Consider the following 24,470-nt stretch of genomic DNA (forward strand, 5'->3'; position numbering starts at 1 on the left):
TTGTGCTTCATCCTCACCTAATAGCTGGTCATTGCTCAAACCTCCCTAGAGTCTCCTAAATGTCTTTTACATTAAAAAAAACTTTTTATTTGTAAATGGTTTTAAACTTATAGAAAAGTTGCAAAAATAAAATAGTACAAAGATCCAAATGCTCTCTATTGAGATGACACTATGGTAAATGTTTTTTTTTTTTGAGACAGAGTCTCAAGCTGTCACCCTGGGTAGAGTGCCGTGCCATGCTTCTTGCCTAAGTTTTTCTATTTTTACTAGAGACGAGGTCTTGCTTTTGCTCAGGCTGGTCTTGAACTTGCGAGCTCAAGCAATCCACCCACCTCAGCCTCCCAAACTGCTAGGGTTACAGGCGTGAGCCACCTTGCCTGGCCCATGGTAATGTTTTCTCCCATCTCCTTTTTTTTTTGGCCGGGGCTGGGTTTGAACCCGCCACCTCCGGCATATGGGACCCGTGCCCTACTCCTTGAGCCACAGGCGCCACCCCTTCTCCCATCTCCTTGATCATTTGTATTTCCTTCCTTACAACTATAGCAGCGTATGTAGACGTACTTCTATATTTTTTTCTGAACTATTTGAAGGAAAGTTATACATGCCATGGTCTTTTATTTCAAAATTACTTCAGTGACTATTTCCTAAGAATAGGGATATTCCTTTACACATTCATCATAAGACCTCAAAATTCAGGAAATTCATGATCTAGTTTTGTCAATTGGCCCAAATGTCCCTGAGAGCTTTTCCCTTTTTAGTACAGGATTCAGGTTAGGGCCAGGCAGTGCTTCTGGCTGCCATGTCCCTTTGGTCTCCTTTAATCTAGAACAGTTCCACAGTATGTTTTTGTCTTTTACAGCATTGACATTTTTTAAAAACAGAAAGTAATGGTAACCACCCTCCTCAGCCTCTTCCACCATACAGCCTTCCTCATTTTGAGTCAGCCTGATGTTCCCTTGCCATTAGCTACAGATTCTGCATCCTTGGCCAGAGCACTGGCTAGGGTAGATGGTGTGTCCTTTTCAGCATGTCACAGCTGGTGGGGGCGGGATATCCCCTACTAGTCATGTGAATCTGAACACCTGGCCAAGTTGTTGTCTCATTTTGCCATGGTATAACTATGTTTTTTTCTTTTTCTTTCCTCTTGTAACTTGCAAGCAGCTTGTAGAGCGAGAAACTTATAAATATTTTACTTTTCTAAATTCTTCCCTAGCATTGGCATCCACAGATGATTCCTGAGTGATCCAGTCTTTCACTGTAATGGTTGTAAAAAGATGCTTTTCCAACTCTAGCGCTCCTTCCCATCTCCCAGGTATCACTTGATATCCCACTGTAAGCAGCTAGTGTTCAAATCTAGATCCCAGCAAAACCCACACATTGCACTTGGTTCTGTCTCTTAAATTTATTTCTTTATTTTTTAAATATGTTATTTGTATTGGTAATTCCTGGATTTTATTAATTTTTTTGTTTGTTTGCAGCTTTTGGCTGGGGCCAGGTTTGAACCCACCATCTCTATATATGGGGCCAGTGCCCTACTCCTTGAGTCATAGGCGCCACCTTCTTAAATTTATTTTACTATAAAACAAATGTCTCTCCTTTTCCTTTCGTTTTTCAACTTGCCCTTATTTGTTGAAGAAATTAGTTCATTTGTCTTATGGAAGTTTCTCACATTCTGGGGTTTACTGATTGCATTCTTATGGTGGTTTTCGTATGTTCCTTTATTCCCCATATTTCTGGCAAGTTACTGGTTAGAGCTAGAGGTTGGATCACATTTAAGTTTGATTTCTGGGGGGAGAATCCTTGACAAAAGTGGTGTGGCATATTTTACACTGGATCCCAACAAGAGATATATAATGTCTGGTCACCTCTAATTGTGACTTTCACCAGAGACCAGTGAGTTCAGAAATCGTCATCTATTCATGATAAAGTCCCCATTAGCCTTTCAGGAAAAAAAAATTTTTTTTTTTTTTTTTGAGACAGAGCCTCAAGCTGTCGCCATGGGTAGAATGCTGTGGCATCATAGCTCACAGCAACCTCCAACTTCTGGGCTCAAGCAATTCTCCTCCCTCCGCCTCCCAAGTAGCTGGGATACAGGTGCCCGCCCCAAAGCCCAGCTATTTTTCAGTTGCAGCTGCCATTGTTGTTTGGCGGGCCTGGGCTGGATTTGATCCCGCCAGCTCAGGTGTACGTGGCTGGTGCCTTAGTCGCTTGAGCCACAGGCTCAGGAAATGTTTTTTTTTTTTTTTTTTTGTAGAGACAGAGTCTCACTTTATGGCCCTCGGTAGAGTGCCGTGGCCTCACACAGCTCACAGCAACCTCCAGCTCCTGGGCTTAAGCGATTCTCTTGCCTCAGCCTCCCGAGTAGCTGGGACTACAGGCGCCCGCCACAACGCCCGGCTATTTTTATTTTTTGTTGCAGTTTGGCCAGGGCTGGGTTTGAACCCGCCACCCTCGGCATATGGGGCCGGCGCCTTACCGACTGAGCCACAGGCGCCGCCCAGGAAATGTTTTTGATGGCCATTGATGATTATTACTAATATGCATTGTTTCATTAGGAGTTGCAAAATGGTGCCAATTTATGATTTCTTTTATTTCCTTAAATTCTTTAAGTGAAAAAGAAAAAGACTAGGGGAGAGGAGACCCAGCCATGTGAGTGCACAAATTGCCTACCTGTGCCATGTTTTAAAAGTGTGTGCAATTTGAAATGAACTATCTTTTGGTCCCCACTTAGCTGATGTCATGAGGCGATAATAGGCCTGGCACAGTGGCTCATGCCTGTAATCCCTAGCACTGTGGGAGGCTAAGAGAAATGTGGATGCTTGAGCTCAGAAATTCAAGACCTGCCTGAGGAAGAGTGAGAACCTGTCTATACTAAAAATAAGAGAACGAGCCGGGCATTGTGGTAGGTGCCAGTAGTCCCAGCTACTCGGGAGGCTGAGGCAAGAAGGATCACTTGAGCCCAGGAGTTTGAGGTTTATGTGAACTATGATACCATGTCACCTTAGCCTGGGGCAACAGAGTGAGACTATGTCTCAAAAAAATAAAAGAGGCAATAATAATTAAGGGCAGGCATTTGAATTACTTCTCTCTGGCTCTTTTAGAAAGAGGGTCTTGCTCTGTCACTCATGCTGGAGTATAGTGGCATGGTCATAGGGTAGTGGAACCTCAATTCCTGGGCTCAATCTTCCTGTTTCAGGAGTAGCTAGGACTATAGGCATATGACTCTATGCCTGGCTAATTAAAAAAAAAAAAGAAAAGAAAATTCCTTTTTTAGAGTTTGGATCTTGATGAGTTGCCCAGTCTAGTCTGGAACTCCTGGCCTCAAATGATCCTCCTGTCTCAACTTCCCAAAAAGGTGGGATTATAGGTGTGAGCCACTGCACCTGGCCTCTTTTAATTTTTTTTTGAGACACAGCCTCAAGCTGTCACCCTGGATAGAGTGCCATGGCATCATAGCTCACAGCAACCTCCAACTCCTGGGCTTAAGCGATTCTCTTGCCTCAGCTTCCCAAGTAGCTGGGACTACAGGCGCCCGCCACAACACCCGCTATTTTTTGGTTGCAGCTGTCATTGTTGTTTGGGGACCCCGGCTGGCTTAGAACCCGCCAGCTCAGGTGTATGTGGCTGGTGCCTTAGCCACTTGAGCCACAGGCGCTGAGCTTTACTTTTTAATATTTTCTCAGTAGCAGAGAACACAGGCTAGCTAAGAGAAGATTAAGGGACAAATATTTTGGAACACACAAATAAAGTCAAGTAAAATGCATCCTGACATGCCTAAGAACATATGGATTTAGGCTAATTAGAATCTATTTTATAACTGTAAGATTCTTTTCCCTAAATGACAGAATGTTAGATCCTAGATAAACATACATAGATCTTAATTACTCCTAGCCTGTATTTGAGAAGGGTGGTAATTAAAATTTTCTGTCACAAACAACTTTTGGAGAAGAAAACTATTATAAAACAGTATTACCTTGCATATTATATTCATAGTAATTAGGATCTTCTGATTCTTTCTTGACTGACACAGCTGCTGCTTTCAGTGAAATGCCTGTATAGTGAAAATTATAAAATTTTGTGTTAGTTTTAAACCCATTAACAGAGAACTAGGACCAGCCAAGAAAAGTTCCAGGTTCTGTTTTGATTAGTATAGCAATGTTACAATCAGCAGAAGAACTTTTAGTTCACTTCCTGTGAACAAATGTGGCTTACTGATGCAAAAAGATAAATATTATAAATATAAAATAATATAAATATATACAGCATATATTTACATATTTATGTATTTATTTACACTGTATATAAAATAGTACCGATAATAGCAATGTAAATTCAACATAAAAGGAGAGCAAGGAGGAGGAAGAGGAAGGAACGGAGGGAGAGCTCAGTTTCCAGATCCAGGCCCAGTTTTGGGAAATCTTCCTTTTCAAGATGGCTGAATACACACACGCATTTACAGGAAAGTCCATAAATATTCTCCTGGAGGGGGACCTGAATCTGGACTTAGCATCTTAATTTACCCATTACAATGGGACATATTTCAAAACTCTTCTACATTGGTAAAACCAAGAGCCTCTACAGCAGTGCCTGTGGATCAAAGGAGTAGGGCGCTGGCCCCATATATGGGGGAGGTGGCCGGTTCAAAACTGGCCCCGGCCAAAAATTGCAAAAAAAACAAAAGACCAAGAGCCTCTATCAGAGAAATGTGTGGTAGTTGTGAAAATCAGCCCCAGGTTTCTCCCATCCTGGATGAATGCCCCACTGCAGTGCAACTTCCTAGCCTCTCATCTAGCCTCTTACCTAGCCTCTCGTTCTGCTCTTTGAATCTGGGCCTGGCCGTGTGACTTGCTTTGGCCAATGGGATATCAGCTAATGGGTTCAAAAGCAGGGGCTGGAAAAGTTCTTAAGCATCTGCGCCTACTGCTTCTGGAACCTTCTCTCTATGAGAACAAGCCTGGGTATCTCCTATAGGATGTGAGGCCATGAGGAGAGAGGCCCCCCTGTCTCAGCTAAGGTCCCAGATCCATGACCATCCAGCTCTTGCTGAGTGGGCCCGGTCAATACACATAACTGTGACTAAATCACTGCTGAAGCCCCTACATTTTGGGGTACTTTTTAATACAGCAATAGATAACTGATACTAGAATATACATATAATTTAACCATAAATGTTAACAACAGCAAAAGCAAAAACTGTATCACAGCTTAGGATTCACAGTTTAGCATTAATTCGAAAGAGGGATCTACTGAAAACCTTTAACAACTCTGTTGGTAGAAGGATAGTAAATTTGGATATTTAGAAAAATGTGATTATCAACAAGAAAAATTAGGTAGAAAACTGAGGAACAGAATGGACATGGTTGATGGCCATTATTTTTGAAATAGAAGATTAAGTTGAGGAAACTGCCCAGAAATGGGGCAAAAAGGCAACGTGATAGAAAGATTAACACAAATCAAGGCCTATTTATGCATAAAAGAAAAGTAAGTTATTTATGTTTTTGTAAGTGATCTGAAAGAATTTTCAGAGAAGGGTTAGAAGTTGTTACCACTAGAATGGAATTTGAGGTGTATGGAGGTGGGGGGAATGGAGTTTTTGAGAGGGGAGAGTGGAAGGGTGAAGATGGGTTTATATATTACTTCGTATCATTCGATGGGGTTTAGGACATACTACCCCAAAATATGGCCCCTTGGCTTTGGAGAAAACAGAAGCAGCAAGGTGTCTTTCACCTCCCTCTCACCCTTCTCCCCTGAAGCACATCATAAAACTCTCAATCCAGAGGTGCCCTCCCTACATCCAGAAGAGAGGATCTGAACAAAAAGGCCTTGATAATGCCCCCCAGACTATTCCCATGAGATCAGACTCCCCTGTCCAACTGTACTTCTATACGACTATCCACTCTTCAAACCTAAGTCCCCAAATACACAGGTTTCCCTGTTCCTTTGGGTCTTCATTTCTGAAGGTTCCTGTGTCATGTAAAACATATTAAATTCATTTGTATGCTTTTCTCTTGTTTATCTGTCTTTTGCTATGGCTGCCATGATCCTAGCAATGAGAAAGAAAGCTATTTCTTTCCTCCCCTTCATACTAGTCTGAATTCATTTTCATTTCAAACATGTACAATGTTTGCAATATTTTATAATACATTTTAATTAAAGGTACAAGTTCTAGGTTGATTAGCCACCAAGTCCACTAACAGATACATCTGATAAACATGTGTTCTCTAGCTCTGCTGGCAAGAAAAATTCCTTTCTAATCCAGGCAATTTGAACCAGCTTTGACAGTCACAGAACGTGCTTGAAATGCTAATGAATGAAAACAGATTTACTTCAGCCTTTCTTCAAAATGAGATAAGAGAGAGAGAAAAAGAGAGCAAGATAAAAATTCAAAGCCAGTGAAATCTGTTTTGTGTAGCAAGTGCTACACAAACATCACAAGAAGTAAAGCTGACTGGTGGCCAGCTCTCAGGAGCGTGCGGCAGCCACAAGCGATTCATACCGCATCGTGAAATGCACAGTGGAAAGTTATATTAATAGGAAACATATTTTTGTTCAAACTGAACCACATCTTCAAAGAGAGGCCACAAAAACTGAGGGCTATTTTAACTCATTCAGGCCAACAGCTGGGAGCCCAGGGAGGCGTGGAGGGGGGAATTTGTGACAGGCCTCCAGAGAACTACAACCTCTCGTGCTCACCCCATCGGTCTTCTCAGTTTCTTTTTTTTTTTTGTGATTTTTGGCCGGGGCTGGGTTTGAACCGGCCACCTCCGGCATATGGGACCGGTGCCCTACTCCTTGAGGGTCTTCTCAGTTTCTAAGAGGAGCCCGCACCTCAGGGGTTTTAAATTCTCTGTGACCATCCAAGACACAGGCAGAACATATTTGAGATTGGAAGGGCATCCAAGGCTGAAATTAAATGGACAAGAGTTTAAGGCCTGTCATGCGGTAAATGAGATTAAAACTCTACAGCTAAATTCCACTGAGCTGAACAGAACTTGGCACATTTCTTTCCATCAACTTGTATTCCTTTTACCTGGAACCACTAAAGTGGACAGGCATCATTTTTTTCAGACTTTCTTTTTTTTGTTTTTGTCTTTGGAGACAGGGTCTCACTCTGTTGCCAAGGCTGGAGTGAGTGGTGTGAATACAGCTCACTTTAATTTCAAACTCCTGAACTTAAGTGATCCTCCTGCCTCAGCCTCCAGAGCAGCTGGGCCTACAGTGCGTGCCACCACATCTAGCTAATTTTTACTTTTATTTTTTGTAGAGTTGAGGTCTCACTATGTTGCCCAGGTAGGTCTTGAACTCCTGGTCCTCCATTGGCTCCTAATAGGCTGGGATTAAGCCACTATGCCTGCTACTCATATTTTAAGATAGAGCTTCTACTAAACATGTTTACCTGAATGTGACAAAAGAGAAGTCAGGCCATGGAGGCAGGTCCACCTGTGTTCTAGGCCTACTTCCCAGGGATCTTGGAAGTGCTGAGAAAAACCCACCACTGGGGATGCTGACGTTCTGACTTCAGTTTACTCGTGCTTAAGTCCCTTTTTCTATATATTTTCTTCTTAATACAGAACATTGTTTTTCTTTGGGATCATTCTAATTAAATTTTAATTACATTGTGCACCGTCTGTTTCATATTTCTTGACTGCTTTTCTGAGCATTATAAAATTTTAGTTTTACTCTCTTATAGCCAGTTTGGGTTCATTTTTATTTTTTTAAGTTTTGCTTTTATATATTTGTTTTCTAACCTTTCCTCCTTTAATGCTTTCAGTATTTTCCCATCTTTCTCTGTTCTTAACCTTGTAACTTTTTTTCTCTAATTAATGCCCATTTTCTTTTTTTTTTTTTTTTTTTTTTTTTTTTGGTGATAGGGTAGAGGTGCCCTGGCATCATCACAGCTCACAGGAACCTCAAGCTCCTGGGATCATTCAAGCGATCTCTTTTGCCTCAGCCTCCCAAGTGGCTGGGACTACAGATGCCCACTACAACACCTAGTTTATCTGTGTATGTGTATATATCTATATATATACACACACACATATATATATTTTGAAACATTCTCACTCTGTTGCCCCAGTCTAGCTCTCTGCAACCTCCAACTCCTGGGCTCAAGCTCTTGCTCAGCCTCCCGAGTAGCTGGGACTATAGGCACTTGCAACAACGCTGGGCTAATTTTTTCTATTTTTAGCCAGGCAGGGTCTTGCTCTTACTCAGACTGGTCTTGAACTCCTGAGCTCAAGCAATCCTCCTGCCTCAGCCTCCCCGTGTGCTAGGATTATAGGCATGAGCCACTGCGCCTGGCCAATGTTGATTTTCTTTTTATGAGGAGTGGGGAAGAAGCAGGGAAGGGTTACCTACTCTCATCCATCAAAGAGGGATTTTTTTTTTCCTACTATACATTGTTATAACACACCTGTATTGTAAAACATTTAGAAATGTCAGAAGAGTACAGGAAGCAGTAAAATATGTCTGAAAATGAAAACACTCTATTTTTAAGTCAAGTTAGAATTCCAAATTTGTATTTAAAACTTTTTACTCACTTCAGAATCAGGTTCTAAATGTAATTAAAATAATATTTTGTTTGCAAATACATCTACTTAATAACATCTTAGTACCTAATACTGAATTAGAAGGCTATCTGTTCTAGATCTTTGAGTAAAATATGATTCTTCTGCAAATAAGGCTGCAGTTGAAGTTAATTAGTGCCTTGGTCCTCATTTTTTTTTTTTTTTTTTTTTTGGTAAAACAAAAGAAGAGTCCAGTGATAACCTGCTAAATATTTGATTATAAAAGCATCAGGGTACTTACCAGAATCTTCCATGGGTTCAGTTTTCACATTGGTGGGGCCACAGCTGCAAGGAAAAGGGGACCCTAGTCAAGATGGGCAGAGTGAGGACTGACCACCAGCTCTTGGGCTGAATTCAAATGCCCCATTTCCAGGCCCTCAAATCCCCGCCCCCAGCAATTGATGCAAAATTTCCTCAACTCTAACATTAGTATTCTTTTTTTTTTTTTTTTGTAGAGACAGAGTCTCACTTTATCGCCCTCAGTAGAGTGCCATGGCATCACACACAGCTCACAGCAACCTCCAACTCCTGGGCTGAAGCGATTCTCTTGCCTCAGCCTCCCGAGTAGCTGGGATTACAGGCGCCCACCACAACGCCCAGCTATTTTTTGGTTTGCAGTTCAGCCGGGGCCGGGTTTGAACCCACCACCCTCGGTATATGGGGCCGGCGCCTTACTGACTGAGCCACAGGCGCCGCCCAACATTAGTATTCTTAATAATTTATTATAAAATTAAAGGTATCAACTGAAAATAGTCTTATAATTCTAAACATCCTTTTGGATAAAGAATATTAGAACAAAGTAAGGAAGAGTAGGATATTAACCCTTCATATTATATTTCAAATGTTACAGGAAAACCTTTTTTTTTAGACAGAGTTTCAAGCTGTAGCCGTGGGTAGAGAGCTCTGGCATGATAGCTCACAGCAACCTCCAACTCTTGGACTCTAGCGATCCTCTTGCCTCAGTTTTTCTATTTTTTGTAGAGATGGGGGGGTCTCAATTTTTGCTCAGGCTGGTCTCGAACCTGTGAGCTCAAGCAATCTACCCACCTCGGCCCCCCAGAGTGCTAGGATTACAGGTGTGAGCCACTGTGCCAGCCTAGGAAAGCCTTTAAACAGTCTAAAAACACTTTGTGGTTGGATGTGGATTTTATTTTTTATCCTTTACCTTTCACTTGGTGACATTACTGATCTCTCAGTGTCTTTTTCCATCACATGACCACCTGCACAGGAATAAAAAGACAAATACTAGCCCCCTTTAGCACCTTGAAATATGATGCACGTTCAAAGGCATTTAAATTGAAAGTAAATACAGACAAAACAGAACTCCCAGGTGGAGGTGATCATGGAATAAGAGTAGGGCAGACACCAACTCAAAGCAGCCTGTGTCCTGGGGCATCTTCAGGGGAAGGATGAAGGTGTGACTGGTGAGGGGCTTCTGGGCTGAAGTAAAGGTGTGTGGCACAGCCTCACTGTGCCAGCTGGGCAGCCCTGAACAAGCCACTGACCTCCCTCTGCCTCCCTTTCCTCATGAAGGTGGCGGTTTGCAGGATTGTAAAGACAAGCACAGTCATAACAGTGCCTGGCACCGTGAGCACTAAGTAAGTGTCATCTATATTACAGTAGTCCCTCCTCCTCCTCGGCTTCACTTTCCTTGGTTCACTTCCTGAGGTCAACCAAGGTCTGAAAATATTAAATGGCAAATTCCAGAAATAAACAATTCGTAAGTCTTAAATTCAATGCTGTTCTGAGTAGTGTGATGGAAACTCGGCTCTGCCTGCTGTGCTCGGCTGGGGCCATGAATTGTGCCTTTGTCCAGTGTCTCCAGTGCTGTCTGTGCTACTCTCCTGTGAGTCACTTAAGAGTTGCCTGGCTTATAAACCGACTGTTGGAGATCGCAGCGCCACTGTTCAGGTCACCTTTATTTGACTTCATAATGACCCCAAGGTGCAAGGGAAGTTCTGGTGGCAATTCAGGTATGCCAAAGAGAGCTGTAAAGTGTTTCCTTTAAGTAAAAAGGTAAAAAGTTCTTGACTTATGGACAGAAAATATAATTTTTATTATAGTATAGTGTTATAATTATTGCTCCATTATTAGTTATTGTTAATGTCTTATATGTCTAATTAATAAATTAAAACTTTATTACAGGTATGTATGTGTAGGAAAAAACACAGGGTTTGGTATTATCTGGGGAGACTTGGAAAGTAGCCAGGTATAAGGGGGGATGCTTGTATTATTGTTATTCTATAAGATGACACAGGTCATCTGGGATGACAATCACATGATCACCTGCCATCCTCCCCTCCACTTGCCCTCCTTTAACATGAGCGAGAGGACTACAAAAACTCACCATTGCTCTAAGAACAGACTTTACTCTGATTAGTCTATGGCTCAGAAGAACCCAGGCATGTCACACCACCCCCAGTACCCAGCAGGTGCCTTGTGAACTGCATGACCCCCACTGTGGCCATCTCATTACCTACGCAGTCTCAGCAAGACAGCTTCTTTATACCTGATCTTTCATGAACAGCAACAGGCTGAGGCTCCCAACTATGTTCCAACATAAATATCTGAGAAAATAAGAGGTGGGCATAGGCAATCTCTAAGTGCTCCTGGTAAAGTTACTCTTACTGGGGGAGGTCCTTCAATCATCCTGAGTCAAGGAAGTTGGGCAGGGATTCTGGGTTCCCAACGTGGTCCCAAATACCCTCGCACAGAGCTTCCACCTGTTCACAGGGAGCAGCTTCCCAATCTGCTGAGACTCTGCTTATTTTGAGGGCCAGTGCTTCCAATTGAACAATTCTAACCCTTTTCCATGACTTTCGGGGACATCCTCCAGCCATTCCGAGTGCAGTATGGGACACCCCAGCTTTCTGATGGATAGAATCATTTCCAGTGAGATACAAGTGTGGAAACACATCCTAGATCTACTCATAACCCCAACAAAGCCTTGCTTGTGACTAGTGACTCCTAGCATTCACACACTCCTATGCACGAGGACAGGAGAGGTCATCCTGCCCTCCATGGTCCCTAAGCCACAAATCTCCTACAAACATCTGACCCTCTCCCCTGAAATATCTCTTCAATGTGGAGAAACCAGAGAATGTGCCAGAGTGTGCATTTTGATGAAGGAAGCAGAAGTGGTCTGGCAGCTTGGGGTAGCCACCAAGCCTGAGAAGCTGTCACTTACCCAGCTGACTCTCTGGACACAGGAAAGGTCTGCAAGAAAACCAATACCATTACCCAATAGAAACACACAAGAAAAACAGTACTACACATCTGAAAAATCAACTTTTGAAAGTGATAGGACATAATTAACAAATCACTTAAAACTGGGCTGTCATTTTATCTTTAAATGAACTAACATTATGAGGGGGCAGAGCATTTTACCTGTTTATGATGAATGAAATCCTTGCTTTGTTCTCCAGAATCCACTTCAGGGTTACGAGGTCATAATTCCCAGGGTGTTGAAAGGCAACTCCTTCCGGAAGCCCCTGCACTACCACAGCTGCCTGGTCTTGTAGCATCTGCTCATAGGGAACAGGTACCATTGCTGTGCTCCCTAAGGCTTTACCTAAGAGAAATGACAGAACATCTTCTATTAATATTTTTTGGGTTTGTACTGTTTTGTTTTTGCTTTGAGACAAGCTTCGTTGCCCAGGCTGGAGTTCAGTGGCACGACCATTGCTCACTACAGCCTTGAACTCCTGGACTCAAGTGATCTTCCTGCCTCAGCCTCCTGAGTAACTGGGACTGAAGAAATGTGTCACCATGCCCAACTAATTTTTTTTCTTTTTTTAGAGATAGGATCTCACTACATTGCCCAGGCTGGTCACAAACTCCTGGCCTCAAGTGATCCTCTTGCCTTGCCATCCCTGAATGCTGAATTATAGGCAAGAGCCAGGGTACCTGGCTCCAAAACATCTTTAGACAGTATAAGCATGAGACTCCATCAGTTTTATTTAATGTGATAAACAAATATAGGAGGTGACATTTGGTTTAGAAGTTATCCTCCTTATCTATGTCCTGAGTTAATGTAATTCCCAACCAAAGGGCCAAAATAAAAAATGTCTACAATGTTTTACTCACACAAGAGAAAATAAGAGGTCTTTTTCTCTATTTCCTTGCAGGTTGCACAATTTGGAATACTTATGCTGGCATCCCCCAGGGCTGCAGGGAGCACCCCTTGGTCACCTAAGCTGGTACCAAAAGAGGATGAGAGCCCCTCACCCAAAGCTGAACTGACACTATGTCAAACCACCTAAGCCAAGCCAACGTGCCAAAAGTTACAACCTCAGCATGGCCCCAAGTCACCATCTGGAGCTGTGTCAGTTTTCTGCACTGGCTGGAAAGCCCAAGACACTAAAGCCCCATTTCTCATGAAGGAAGTGTAACTCAGACCCCAAAATGCCCTCTGCTGGAGGTCCCCAAAGTCAAATGCTCACAAGGACCTGAGGTCACAGAAATTCCTGAAGCTAAGAAAGAAAGGGTGCTCCCTGTGTTGCAATGAAGTATTAACACTGAAACAGTTTTGGTTATGTAGCTTTTTAAAACACTGTGTAGGTATATATATATATATATATATATTTTTTTTTTTTTTTTCTTTTCTGAGACAGAGTCTCACACTGTCACCCTGGGTAGAATGCTGTGACGTCACAGCTCACAGTAACCTCAAACTCTTGGGCTTAAGTGATTCTCTTGCTTCAGCCTCCCAAGTAGCTGGGACTACAGGCGCCCGCCACAACGCCCAGCTATTTTTCTTTTTTTTAGTTGCAGTTGTCATTGTTGCTTAGCAGACTGGGTTCGAACCCGCCACCCTAACGAGTATGTGGCCAGCACCCTTGCTGAGTGATCTTTGGGCGCCACCGGCATATTTTTACATCTCTCTTCATGCCTGTGGAAAGGCATGAGTAGGTGGAAAGACAGCTGAGGGGTGGAGGAATCCCGAAGCTACCACTGACTGTCTTGACCAGCTGTACTGTGTGTGCCTCAGTGTGGGGGCCCTAAAGTAAGATCAAGGAATGAAGACTGATCAACATGGAGATTCCAATGGCTCAGCACATTGAGATCCAAATCATCATCTTAAGGACACTTATAAGTAATTAAGGTAATTAAGAACTGACTCTTTATTGTTTTTTTTTTTTTGAGATAGAGTCTAACTATGTCGCCCTCAATAGAGTACCGTAGCATCACAGCTCACAGCAACCTCAAACTTTTGGGCTCAAGAGATTCTCTTGCCTCAGCCTCCCAAGTAGCTGGGACTACAGGTGCCTGCCAGCTATTTTTTTTTTGCCTGCCAGCTATTTTTTGTTGCAGTTGTCATTGTTGGTTAGTTGGCCCAGGCTGGGTTCCAACCCATCACCTTTGGTGTATATGGCTAGCACCATAACCACTGTGCTATGGGAGCCAAGAACTGACTTTGGCTCAGTGAGTAGGGCGCCGGCCCCAAATACAGAGGGTGGCAGGTTTGAACCCAGCCCCGGCCAAACTGCAACAACAACAAAAAAAATAGCCAGGCGTTGTGGCAGGCACCTGTAGTCCCAGCTACTTGGGAGACTGAGATAAGAGAATCGCCTAAGCCCAAGAGCTGGAGGTTGCTGTGAGCTGTGATGCCACAGCACTCTACCGAGGGCAATAAAGTAAGACTCTGTCTAAAAAAATAAATAAAAAAAAAGAACTGACTCTTTGCTAGATGAGAATGTGGGTTTTGTTTTTTATTTTATTTATTTATTTATCTATCTATTTTTTTTTTTTTGAAAGGGAGTTTCATTTTGTCACCCTTGGTAGAGTGCCATGGCATAACAGCTTACAGCAACCTCAAATTCTTGGGCTCAAGTGATTCTCTTGCTTCAGCCTCCCGAGTACCTAGGACTACAGGGGCCCACCACAACGCCCCCCTATTTTTAGAGACAAAGTCTTGCTCTGGCTCAAGCTGGTCTCGAACTCATGAGCTCAGAAGAGCCACCCACCTTGGCCTCCCAGAGTGCTAGGATTATAGGCATGAGCCACCACACCTGGTGAGAATGTCAATTTTAAAATGTTCAAAACTTTCAAGTAGTCACACCAGTACAACTATCCATGACACTGTCCCATTTCCTCAGTGAACCCTTGTAGGGGTATCCAACCCATGGCTTGCTGGCCACATGTGGATTATTTGAGGCCTGTTTTGCTTATCTGTGGTGTCGGATATTTCAAAAACTCTGCACAGACCTCTTTTTGGCTCAAGTGTTTGTGTATTTATGGCGTGGCCCAAGATGACAATTCTTCATCCAATGTGCTTCAGAAAAAAAAAGCTGGACACTCCTGCTAGAGAATTCATGCTTAAAGTGAACGTTACCGTAACAAGAGCAAAAATAGTCCTCGACGGCCCTCCTGAGTATTTCTGCTTCTCCCGAGTGGACCTGCATCCTGTTCACAGGGCAGGGAGGTTTCATCTCACATGGGCCCTCGGCGACGCCTGCAAATGCATGATGGGCACTGGGTTAGTATCTAAGCATTGTGCCATACACTGCCTTACTGTGTTTCTGGTATTGAAAGGAAAAGGGGGAAGAAGAAATAGATAAAAAACAAGATCTTTCAATTAAAAAAAAAGAACAGGGTTATTTATGATGAAAGGATAAAGAACTATTCCAAATTCAACATATGAAGAAAAGGTGGGTAGTATAAAGGAAATTATATTTATAACAGAAATTTTATTTGCTGTATAGTTGAGAAGCAACAATAATTGTGTAAAAAAATCATCTACTGAACCCAGTCTCCAAGCAAATGCTGCTCCAGAAATTTTGAAGATTATTTGAATCAGGAACTAGTCAGGAAACAGAAACCACACAGAAATTGGAACAGGGAAAGTTTTATCAAAGAATCATCAACTCGTGACATGGAATTAACTCACTAAGAGGTAAGGAGAACTCTACAGAGTATATACGCAGCAGGTTGGGGGAGCAGTCTCGACTCTGGTGCTGAGGCCCAGAGATGACATGGCCAAGGCCCCATGGAGGCAGGAAAGACTGCTGAGGTGTCTCAAGTGCTGGCTGGCAAGAAGGGACCTGCTTTCTGAGGGTGCCAGTGGAAATCACCTGCAAGTTGATCAGTGAGTGCCTGCAAGATCTGCTGGGTGTTATAGGGAAGACGTGCTCTAGGGTGCTGGTAGAACCCTCTGGAAGCTACCGGCAAGGTGTTGCCAAAAGGGTTTGCTGGAAAGTTGCTCTTGGGAGTGCCAGTGGAATTCACTGGGCAATAGCCTGCGGGTATAGTGCCACTGAAATTTACTGTGAAGCTTCCTCGTGGAATTTTCTGAAACTTCCCTAAGACTTGCTGGGAAGCTGGCTGTGTACCAGTGAAAATAACTGGGAAGCTGTGTGTGGTAGGAGTGCCCCAGAAACTCAATGGAATGAGCACCACCGGGTACCCCAAGTGGTGCTGGTCATCACCTGCAGGCCAGAGCCCACTGGAAAAAGTTCCTTCCTCCTCCAGTATACCCCTCTGCCCAGGCCTCTTCCAACCAAGGGGAATACTGTGCCAGCTACCACAGGAGATATGTTTACAGGGTCCAGCTCCAATATTACAAAGCAGGGCAAAGAAGGTTGACCTTGGAGCAGAGAGGCAATAAATTGGTAACAGTCACACTGAAAACCATCTCTCAGGAATTTCTTGAGCAAGAGAGGCCCATACAACAGAGTTATGTTTTAAAGTCAAACATGAGGCAAAAATTGTGTGGAGAAAATTATACCTAAAAACCCTCAGTCATCCATTAAGTTCATAATATTTAGTTTTACGTATACAATTCTGCAAAGCAATTCTTGTGGATGTTTACATTTCAGTAAATTAGGCTGAAAGAATGAAGCAGATGAAACCCTAAGTGTGTTTGGCCATTCAAACAATTTTGGCTTCCAGGTAAAGTGAGAGGTAAACAAGGAACTGATTAAACTGCCCACATGCTTTGCTGGGGTCAGTAAACTACAGTCTAAGGGACTGCCTGTTTTGGTATGACTGCTGAATGGTTTTTACAATTTGAAACAGTTAAAAAATATGCAAATGAAGATCATTTCATGACATATGAAATTCAAATTTCAGTATCCACAAATAAAGTTTTCTTGACCAGGTCTGTTCATTTACATATTGCCTATGGCTGCTTTTGTACTGAAAGAGCAAGTTCGGTAGCTATGACAGAGATTGTGATTGGCACCAAAATTAAATAATTAACTATCTTCCCCATTACAGAAAAAGATTGTCAATCCCTATCTACTCAGTATTATTTTATTTTTTATTTTTATTTTATTTATTTTTCTTTTTTGAGACACAGTCTCACTTTGTCACCCTCAGTAGAGTGCCATGGTGCCATAGCTCACAGCAACCTCAAACTCTTGGGCTTAAGCGATTCTCTTGCCTCAGCCTCCCAAGTAGCTGGGACTATAGACACTTACCACAACATCCAGCTATAATCTTTTGTTGTTGCAGTTGTCATTGTAGTTTACCTGGCGTGGGCCGGGTTCAAACTCACCAGCCTCAGTGTATGTGGTTGGCGCTGTAACCACTGTGCTATGGCGCTGAGCCCCAGTTAGTTTTTTAGAGATGGAGTCTTGCTCTGGCTCAGGCTGGTCTTGAACTCCTCAGCTCAAGAGATCCACCTGCCTTGGCCTCCCAGAGTGCGGGGATTACAGGCATGAGCCACCAAGCCCGGCAAGGAATGCTATCCTTGAAGGAAGGGATGTGCAATTCTGGGTGACACTTACATTTAACTGGCTTTTTCCCTGTGGGGAAATTACTTAGTTCCTTTAGCACCCATGGAAATAGAACTCGACTCAAGAGCAGCAGTTTTAGTGGAATGGTGAAATCCATGTTGTAGATCAGGACTGTCATAGTGACTAGAAATTGAGGAGGGAAATATACCCTGGAAAGTAGCAAGTCATAGAGGTGGAAGCCTCAACATTTCGTACAGATGTCCCCCAAATTCCTGACTGGCCCCCACACTGCCCAAGCACAGGCTGAGATTCTAAGGAAAAGCAACATGTGGAAGCTAAGGAGCAAAGATGGAAACATTTGTGTGGTGCTGGGATGACGGAGTTTAGAATTTAAGTCCTGCCAAGTTAGAGAAACATGTTAACCCCCCTGTGAAACCCAAGATGGGGCACGCATTAGGAGTTAGGGCCACATTCCAAGACTAAGAGTGATGCCCTAGAACAAAGGGCAAATCAAAACAAACAGCCCAGGTCAAGGTGACCAGCCAATAACTTAACTGCCTGCTAGAACAAATCACATTATTTAGCAGATTTTTACAACAGCTCATGCATAGATCACACACAATGCTTGGTATAAAACACAAAACTCACAGAAATGTGAAAAAGTAGGAAAATGTAACCCATGATCAAGAGAAAAAATTCTAGAGCTGGGAGTGGTGGCACATACAGTCCTAGCTACTAAGGAGACTGAGGTACAAGGATCCTTTGAGCCTAGGGTTTTGAGGCTGTAGTGTACCTGTGAATAGCCACTGTATTCCAGCTGGGTGACACAGTGAAACTTGGTCTTAGAAAAAATAAAGTCTACACAAGCAGACTCAGATGTTAAAATTATCACATATTACTCAGTAATCTTGAGATTAAAAGAAATTAGCACATAAAAATTAGAACAGGCCAAGCGAGGTAGCTCATGCCTGTATTCCTAGCAGTGTAGGAGGCCAAGACCAGTTGATTGCCTGAGTTCACAAGTTTGGGACCAGCCTGAGCCAGAGCGAGATCTCTTCTCTAAAAAATAGCCGAGTGTTGTGGTGGGCGCCTGTAGTCCCAGCTACTCGGGAGGCTGAGGCAAGAGAATGGCTTAAGCCCAAGAGTTTAAGGTTGCCGTGAGGTGTGTGTGACACCACAGCACTCTATCCAGGGCAACAAAGTGAGACTCTGTCTCAAAAAGAAAAACAACAACGAACTTAAAACAAATGCTATATAAGTCCATTAAAAAATTCACAAGGGGGCGGCGCCTGTGGCTCAAGAAGTAGGGTGCCGGTCCCATATGCCGGAGGTGGCGGGTTCAAACCCAGCCCCGGCCAAAAATCAAAAAAAAAAAAAAAAAAAATTCACAAGGGCTGGGCGGCGCCTGTGGCTCAGTGAGTAGGGCGCCGGCCCCATATGCTGAGGGTGGCGGGTTCAAACCCAGCCCCAGCCAAACTGCAACAAAAAAATAGCCGGGCGTTGTGGCGGGCGCCTGTAATCCCAGCTACTCGGGAGGCTGAGGCAAGAGAATCGCTTAAGCCCAGGAGTTAGAGGTTGCTGTGAGCTGTGTGACGCCACGGCACTCTACCCGAGGGCGGTACAGTGAGACTCTGTCTCTACAAAAAAAAAAAAAAAATTCACAAGGGCTATGAATAGAATGGGTAAATATTAATTATGAAAAAATACAAAAAGGCTCAAGTAACTAAAATCAGAATTGAGAGAGGAAACATTATAACTAATGTGTCAGAAACAAAAAAGATTATAAGAGAAAACTATGAACAATTATATACCAAGAAGCTGGACAACCTACAAGAAATAGGTTGCAACCCACCAAGACTGAACCATGAAGAAATAGAAAAGCTCAACAGACAAATAATAAGTAAGAGAGTAAATCATTAATCAAAAACCTCCCAATGAAGAAAAGCCCAGGACCAGATGGATTCCATAGAGAATTCTACCAAACATTTAAATAAAATTTAAAGTGAATCCTTCTGAAACTCTTCCAAAAAAATCAAAGAGGAAGGTACACTTCTAAATTTACTCTAGAAATCCAACATTTTCCTGACAACAAAGCCAGACAAAAATACTACAAGAAAGGCTTTACGCCCATAGCGCAGTGGTTACAGTGCCAGCCCCATGTGCCAAGGCTGGTGGGTTCAAACCTAGCCTGGCCAGCTAAACAACGACAACTGTGACAAAAAAATAGCCGGATGTTGTGGCGGGTGCCTGTAGTCTTAGCTACTTGGGAGGCTGAGGAAAGAGAATTGCTTAAGTCCAAGGGTTTGAGGTTGCTGTGAGCTGTGACGCCATGACACTCTGCCAAGGGTGACATACTGAGACTCTGTCTCAAAAAAAAAAAAAAAAAAAAAAAGAAATACTACAAGAAAATAAAACTACAGACCTATATCTCTGTAAAGGACATGAAAATCTTCAACAAAATATTAACAAACCAATATGCATCCTGACCACATGAGATTTATTTCTCCAATGCAAAAATGTTTCAATATATGAAAATCAACCAATGTCATATGGTACATTAATAGGATAAGAGACAAAAACCATGTGATCATCTCAATTGCTGCCAAAAAAGCATCTGCAAGATTCAACACTTCCTTTCAGAATAAAAAGACTCAACAAACAAGGACTTTAGAAGGAAACTAACCCAATACAATAAAGATCATTTATGAAAAGCTTTTCCTCTAAGATTGAAACAAGAAAAAAGATGCCCACTCACCTCACTTCTATTCAACACAATCCTAGCCAGAGCAATTAGTAAGAAAAAGAAAGAAAAAAGGATCCAAACTAGAAAGAAGGAAGTACAATTATCTCTGTAGATGATATGGTCACGTACACATATGTGGAAAACCCTAAAAATTACACACACAGGGGCAGCGCCTGTGGCTCAAAGGAATCGGGTGCCAGCCCCATATGCCAGAGGTAGCGGGTTCAAACCCAGCCCCGGCCAAAAACTGCAAAAAAAAAAAAAAAAATTACACACACAAAAAAATTAAAACTCATAAATTCAGCAAACTTGCAGGATATTAAACACCAGAATCAGTTGTATTCCTATACACTAACCAAACCTAACCAAAGAGTTAAAAACCTGTGCACTGGCTTGGTACCTGTAGCTCAGTGGCTAAGGCTCTGGCCACATACACCAAGGCTGGCAGGTTCGAACCCTGCTTGGGCCTGCCAAACAATAATGACAACTATAACAATAAAATAGCCGGGCATTGTGGCAGATGCCTGTAGTCTAGCTACTTGGGAGGCCGAGGCAAGAGATTCGCTTAAGCCCAAGAGTTTGAGGTTGCTGTGAGCTGTGACGCTAGGGCATGCTACAGAGGGCAACATAGTGAGACTGTCTCAAAAAAAAAAAAAAAAAAAAGGCTTTATTTTTGAATCCATCCTCTTGATAGTGGAGACCTGAAGCTGAGATCCTGGAAGTTGATCTGAATCAATCTATCATTCAATTCCCCTGACTCATCTATATACACAATACACATACATATATATGTGGATATGTATATATACACCATGTATAATCTTAGATATTTGCTCCGTAGTATACACACACACACCCCTTCTGCCAATCCCTGGAGTTACCTCTCTCTCTCTCTCCATATATTTATGCCCTTATACCCTCTGACAAACCTTTCTGGAAATTTTTTTCCCTTTCTTGGTTCCCAGGCATACATAATACTTGGCAGATAACCTAGTAGAGATCACCATCATAAAAGGCGTAGGTCTGAACACCTCAGTTTTTGGAGGGGTGGGGAGAGAGGCAGAACTTTTGTCACCCTTGGCAGAGTACTGGGGTGTCACAGCTCACAGCACCCTCAAACTATTAGGCTCAAGTGATCCTCTTGCCTCAGCCTCCTGAGTGTCTAGGACTCCAGGCACCTGCCACAAGGCCCAGCTATCTTTTAGAAATGGGTCTCGCTCTTGCTCAGGCTGGTCTCGAACTTGTGAGCTCAAGCAATCCACCTGCCTCGACCTCCCAGAGTGCTGGGATCATAGTTGTGCACCATCTCCCCCAGGCCTTAGAGTAGTTTCTGGATGCATGACCACATATGCTCACTTACACAGGGCACTTCCAACATACCTTGGCATTTCAAGGCTCTGAAATTACCTCAGTAAAAAAAAAAAAAAGGAAAAGTGAGGGAGAAAATGGGTAAGTGCATAATGGTTATTAATGGAGAATACACAATAAACCCTAGACAAGTTTTTTTCCCTTTTCTTTGGGAAGCACTAAAAGCAAGAGTATTTTATAAAACATGGGTTTGCTTTAAGAATTAAAGGCAATTTATTCTATGTCTAGAAATTTGTTCTACAAAACTAGAGTGCTGCTGAGGACCTAGGATGAAATAATACACTGACCATTTGTATAGGACTGCTCACTGTTTTTGTTTTGTTTTGTTTTTAGAGACAGAGTCTTATTTTGTTGCCCTCGGTAGAGTGCTGTAGTATCACAGCTCACAGCAACCTCCAGCTGTTGGGCTTAGGCGATTCTCTTGCCTCAGCCTCCCAAGTAGCTGGGACTATAGGCACCTGCCACAACGCCCGGCTATTTTTTTGTTGTAGTTTGACTGTTAAGAAGCTATTCAGTTGGTAGACCAACTCAAAGGAGATGTGTCAGAACCATTTTTTGGAGAATGCTTATGGTATCTTTGAAGAAAACATTACATAGGTCTTGTCTGCTAACAGTTTAAGATTTATGAAATACTAAGGATAAAATTATGAACACCTACAGTATTTTGCAAAATCTTTTTGAAAATCTGTCCTGGCGTTGACAAATGCGCATCCTCTCTCGGTTCCGACGACGAACACGTCTGTTTCGTACACTGCAATGCAGGCCACTTCTGCCTTGGACTTGGCCAGTTCTTTACACTGAAAGAGACACGAAAAATGACGTTTTATATACAAGGGCAGATCCAAGTTTATAGGGCCTGAGAAGTCTACTTGAGGAAATGCAAAATGAAGTAGAAAAAGGAATAGTTTAGAACAAGAAAAATTACTAAGAAAAAACCAAAACAAATTTATCAAGCAAATGCCATAAACATCAAAAAAACCAAAAACATATTTTTATTTGCTGCCAGACATGCCTCTCATAGCACCCGTGTCATACATTTTTTGCCTGTAGACTATTTGGTTGGCTTTTCATACAACAACATTTTTATAATATCATTTTCTACAGAGAGAATAGAGAGATAATTTAATATTTCCTCTAATGGTTGATCATATTTTCTATTAACATGATAGGAATACAGGTGGCGCCTGTGGCTCAAAGGAGTAGGGCGCTGGCCCCATATGCCAGAGGTGGCGGGTTGAAACCCAGCCCCCAGCCAAAAACTGCAAAAAAAAATATAGGAATACATAAAGCATGAAGTTTTATACAGAAACACTTGCTATTCATGGTAGCAATAGCTTTATGACATAAAGACATAATGATTCTTCTTTTTTATTTTGAGACAGAGTCTCAATTTGACACCCTTGGTAGAGTGCCGTGGCGTCACATCTCACAGCAACCTCAAACTTTGGGCTCAAGTGATTCTCTTGTCTTAGCCTCCCGAGTAGCTGTACTAGACACCTCCCGACTCCAGGGGCCCGACACTACACCTGGGTATTTTTACAGACAGGGTCTCACTCTTGCTCAGGCTGGTCTTGAACTCCTGAACTCAAGCCATCCACCAGTTTCGGCCTGCCAGAGTGCTAGGATTACAGGCGTGAGCCACACGCCCAGCAAGACATAATGATTCTGATAAATTCTACAATGAAAAATAAATCCTCTGTTTCCAATTTTACCCATTTAATGATGGGAAGAATTTTCCACAGACCAGCTTCTGCCTCTGTACATTTAAAACCTGCTTCTCCCCTACTACCCACACACTTCTGGACTGCAGCACTAAAGAACGTGTTCATATCTCACTATGACCTCCAGCCTCGCACCCACACATCAGAAGTTGACACAGAGAACCATGTGAGTATTCCCGGAAACTATTCCTCCACTGGGAGTCTAGCAATAACTCACCTATACACGGAAATAACAGCAAGCCACATAATACCACTCAGCTAAAACTAAATGTGTTCCCCACCTCAGCTTCCCTTATCCAGACCCCAAAGATGCCCATGAACATTCCATCATCTCCTGACATAAGGGACTACGGTACGCAGAATTATGGCGTCCCGAAGATGCCCCATTTCTAATCCGGGGGGGTCTGTGAATATATATATATATATTTTTTATTGTTGGGAATTCATTGAGGGTACAATAAACCAGGTTACACTGATTGCAATTGTTAGGTAAAGTCCCTCTTGCAATCATGTCTTGCCCCCATAAAGTGTGACACACACCAAGGCCCCACCCCCCTCCCTCCGTCCCTCTTTCTGCTTTTCCTCCCCCCCATAACCTTAATTGTCATTAATTGTCCTCATATCAGAATTGAGTACATAGGATTCATGCTTCTCCATTCTTGTGATGCTTTACTAAGAATAATGTCTTCCACTTCCATCCAGGTTAATACGAAGGATGTAAAGTCTCCATTTTTTTTTAATGGCTGAATAGTATTCCATGGTATACATATACCACAGCTTGTTAATCCATTCCTGGGTTGGTGGGCATTTAGGCTGTTTCCACATTTTGGCGATTGTAAATTGAGCTGCAATAAACAGTCTAGTACAAGTGTCCTTATGATAAAAGGATTTCTTTCCTTCTGGGTAGATGCCCAGTAATGGGATTGCAGGATCAAATGGGAGGTCTAGCTTGAGTGCTTTGAGGTTTCTCCATACTTCCTTCCAGAAAGGTTGTACTAGTTTGCAGTCCCACCAGCAGTGTAAAAGTGTCCCCTTCTCTCCACATCCACGCCAGCATCTGCAGTTTTGAGATTTTGTGATGTGGGCCATTCTCACTGGGGTTAGATGATATCTCAGGGTTGTTTTGATTTGCATTTCTCTAATATATAGAGATGATGAACATTTTTTCATGTGTTTGTTAGCCATTCGTCTGTCATCTTTAGAGAAGGTTCTATTCATGTCTCTTGCCCATTGATATATGGGATTGTTGGCTTTTTTCATGTGGATTAATTTGAGTTCTCTATAGATCCTAGTTATCCAGCTTTTGTCTGATTGAAAATATGCGAATATCCTTTCCCATTGTGTAGGTTGTCTCTTTCCTTTGGTTATTGTCTCCTTAGCTGTATAGAAGCTT

The 24,470-nt window shown here is 42.6% G+C and overlaps 1 protein-coding gene across 3 annotated transcripts in view; it reads right to left on the reverse strand.

Annotated features, from left to right (window-relative positions):
• Positions 1 to 24,470, reverse strand: part of GTF2IRD2B (GTF2I repeat domain containing 2B) — a 63,082-nt gene that overhangs the window by 18,051 nt on the left and 20,561 nt on the right. For all 3 annotated transcript variants that reach the window (XM_053554707.1, XM_053554705.1, XM_053554704.1), the window contains exons 3-9: positions 22,015 to 22,153; positions 14,902 to 15,021; positions 11,955 to 12,138; positions 11,755 to 11,783; positions 9,733 to 9,787; positions 8,809 to 8,852; positions 3,974 to 4,051 (exon numbers count right to left, since the gene is read on the reverse strand). In XM_053554707.1, the coding sequence (XP_053410682.1) occupies positions 3,974 to 4,051; positions 8,809 to 8,852; positions 9,733 to 9,787; positions 11,755 to 11,783; positions 11,955 to 12,138; positions 14,902 to 15,021; positions 22,015 to 22,153 (649 nt within the window). The remainder of the gene's footprint in view (positions 1 to 3,973; positions 4,052 to 8,808; positions 8,853 to 9,732; positions 9,788 to 11,754; positions 11,784 to 11,954; positions 12,139 to 14,901; positions 15,022 to 22,014; positions 22,154 to 24,470) is intronic.

The sequence above is a fragment of the Nycticebus coucang genome, chromosome 12 (genome assembly GCF_027406575.1).
Source record: "Nycticebus coucang isolate mNycCou1 chromosome 12, mNycCou1.pri, whole genome shotgun sequence".
Lineage (NCBI taxonomy): Eukaryota > Metazoa > Chordata > Mammalia > Primates > Lorisidae > Nycticebus > Nycticebus coucang.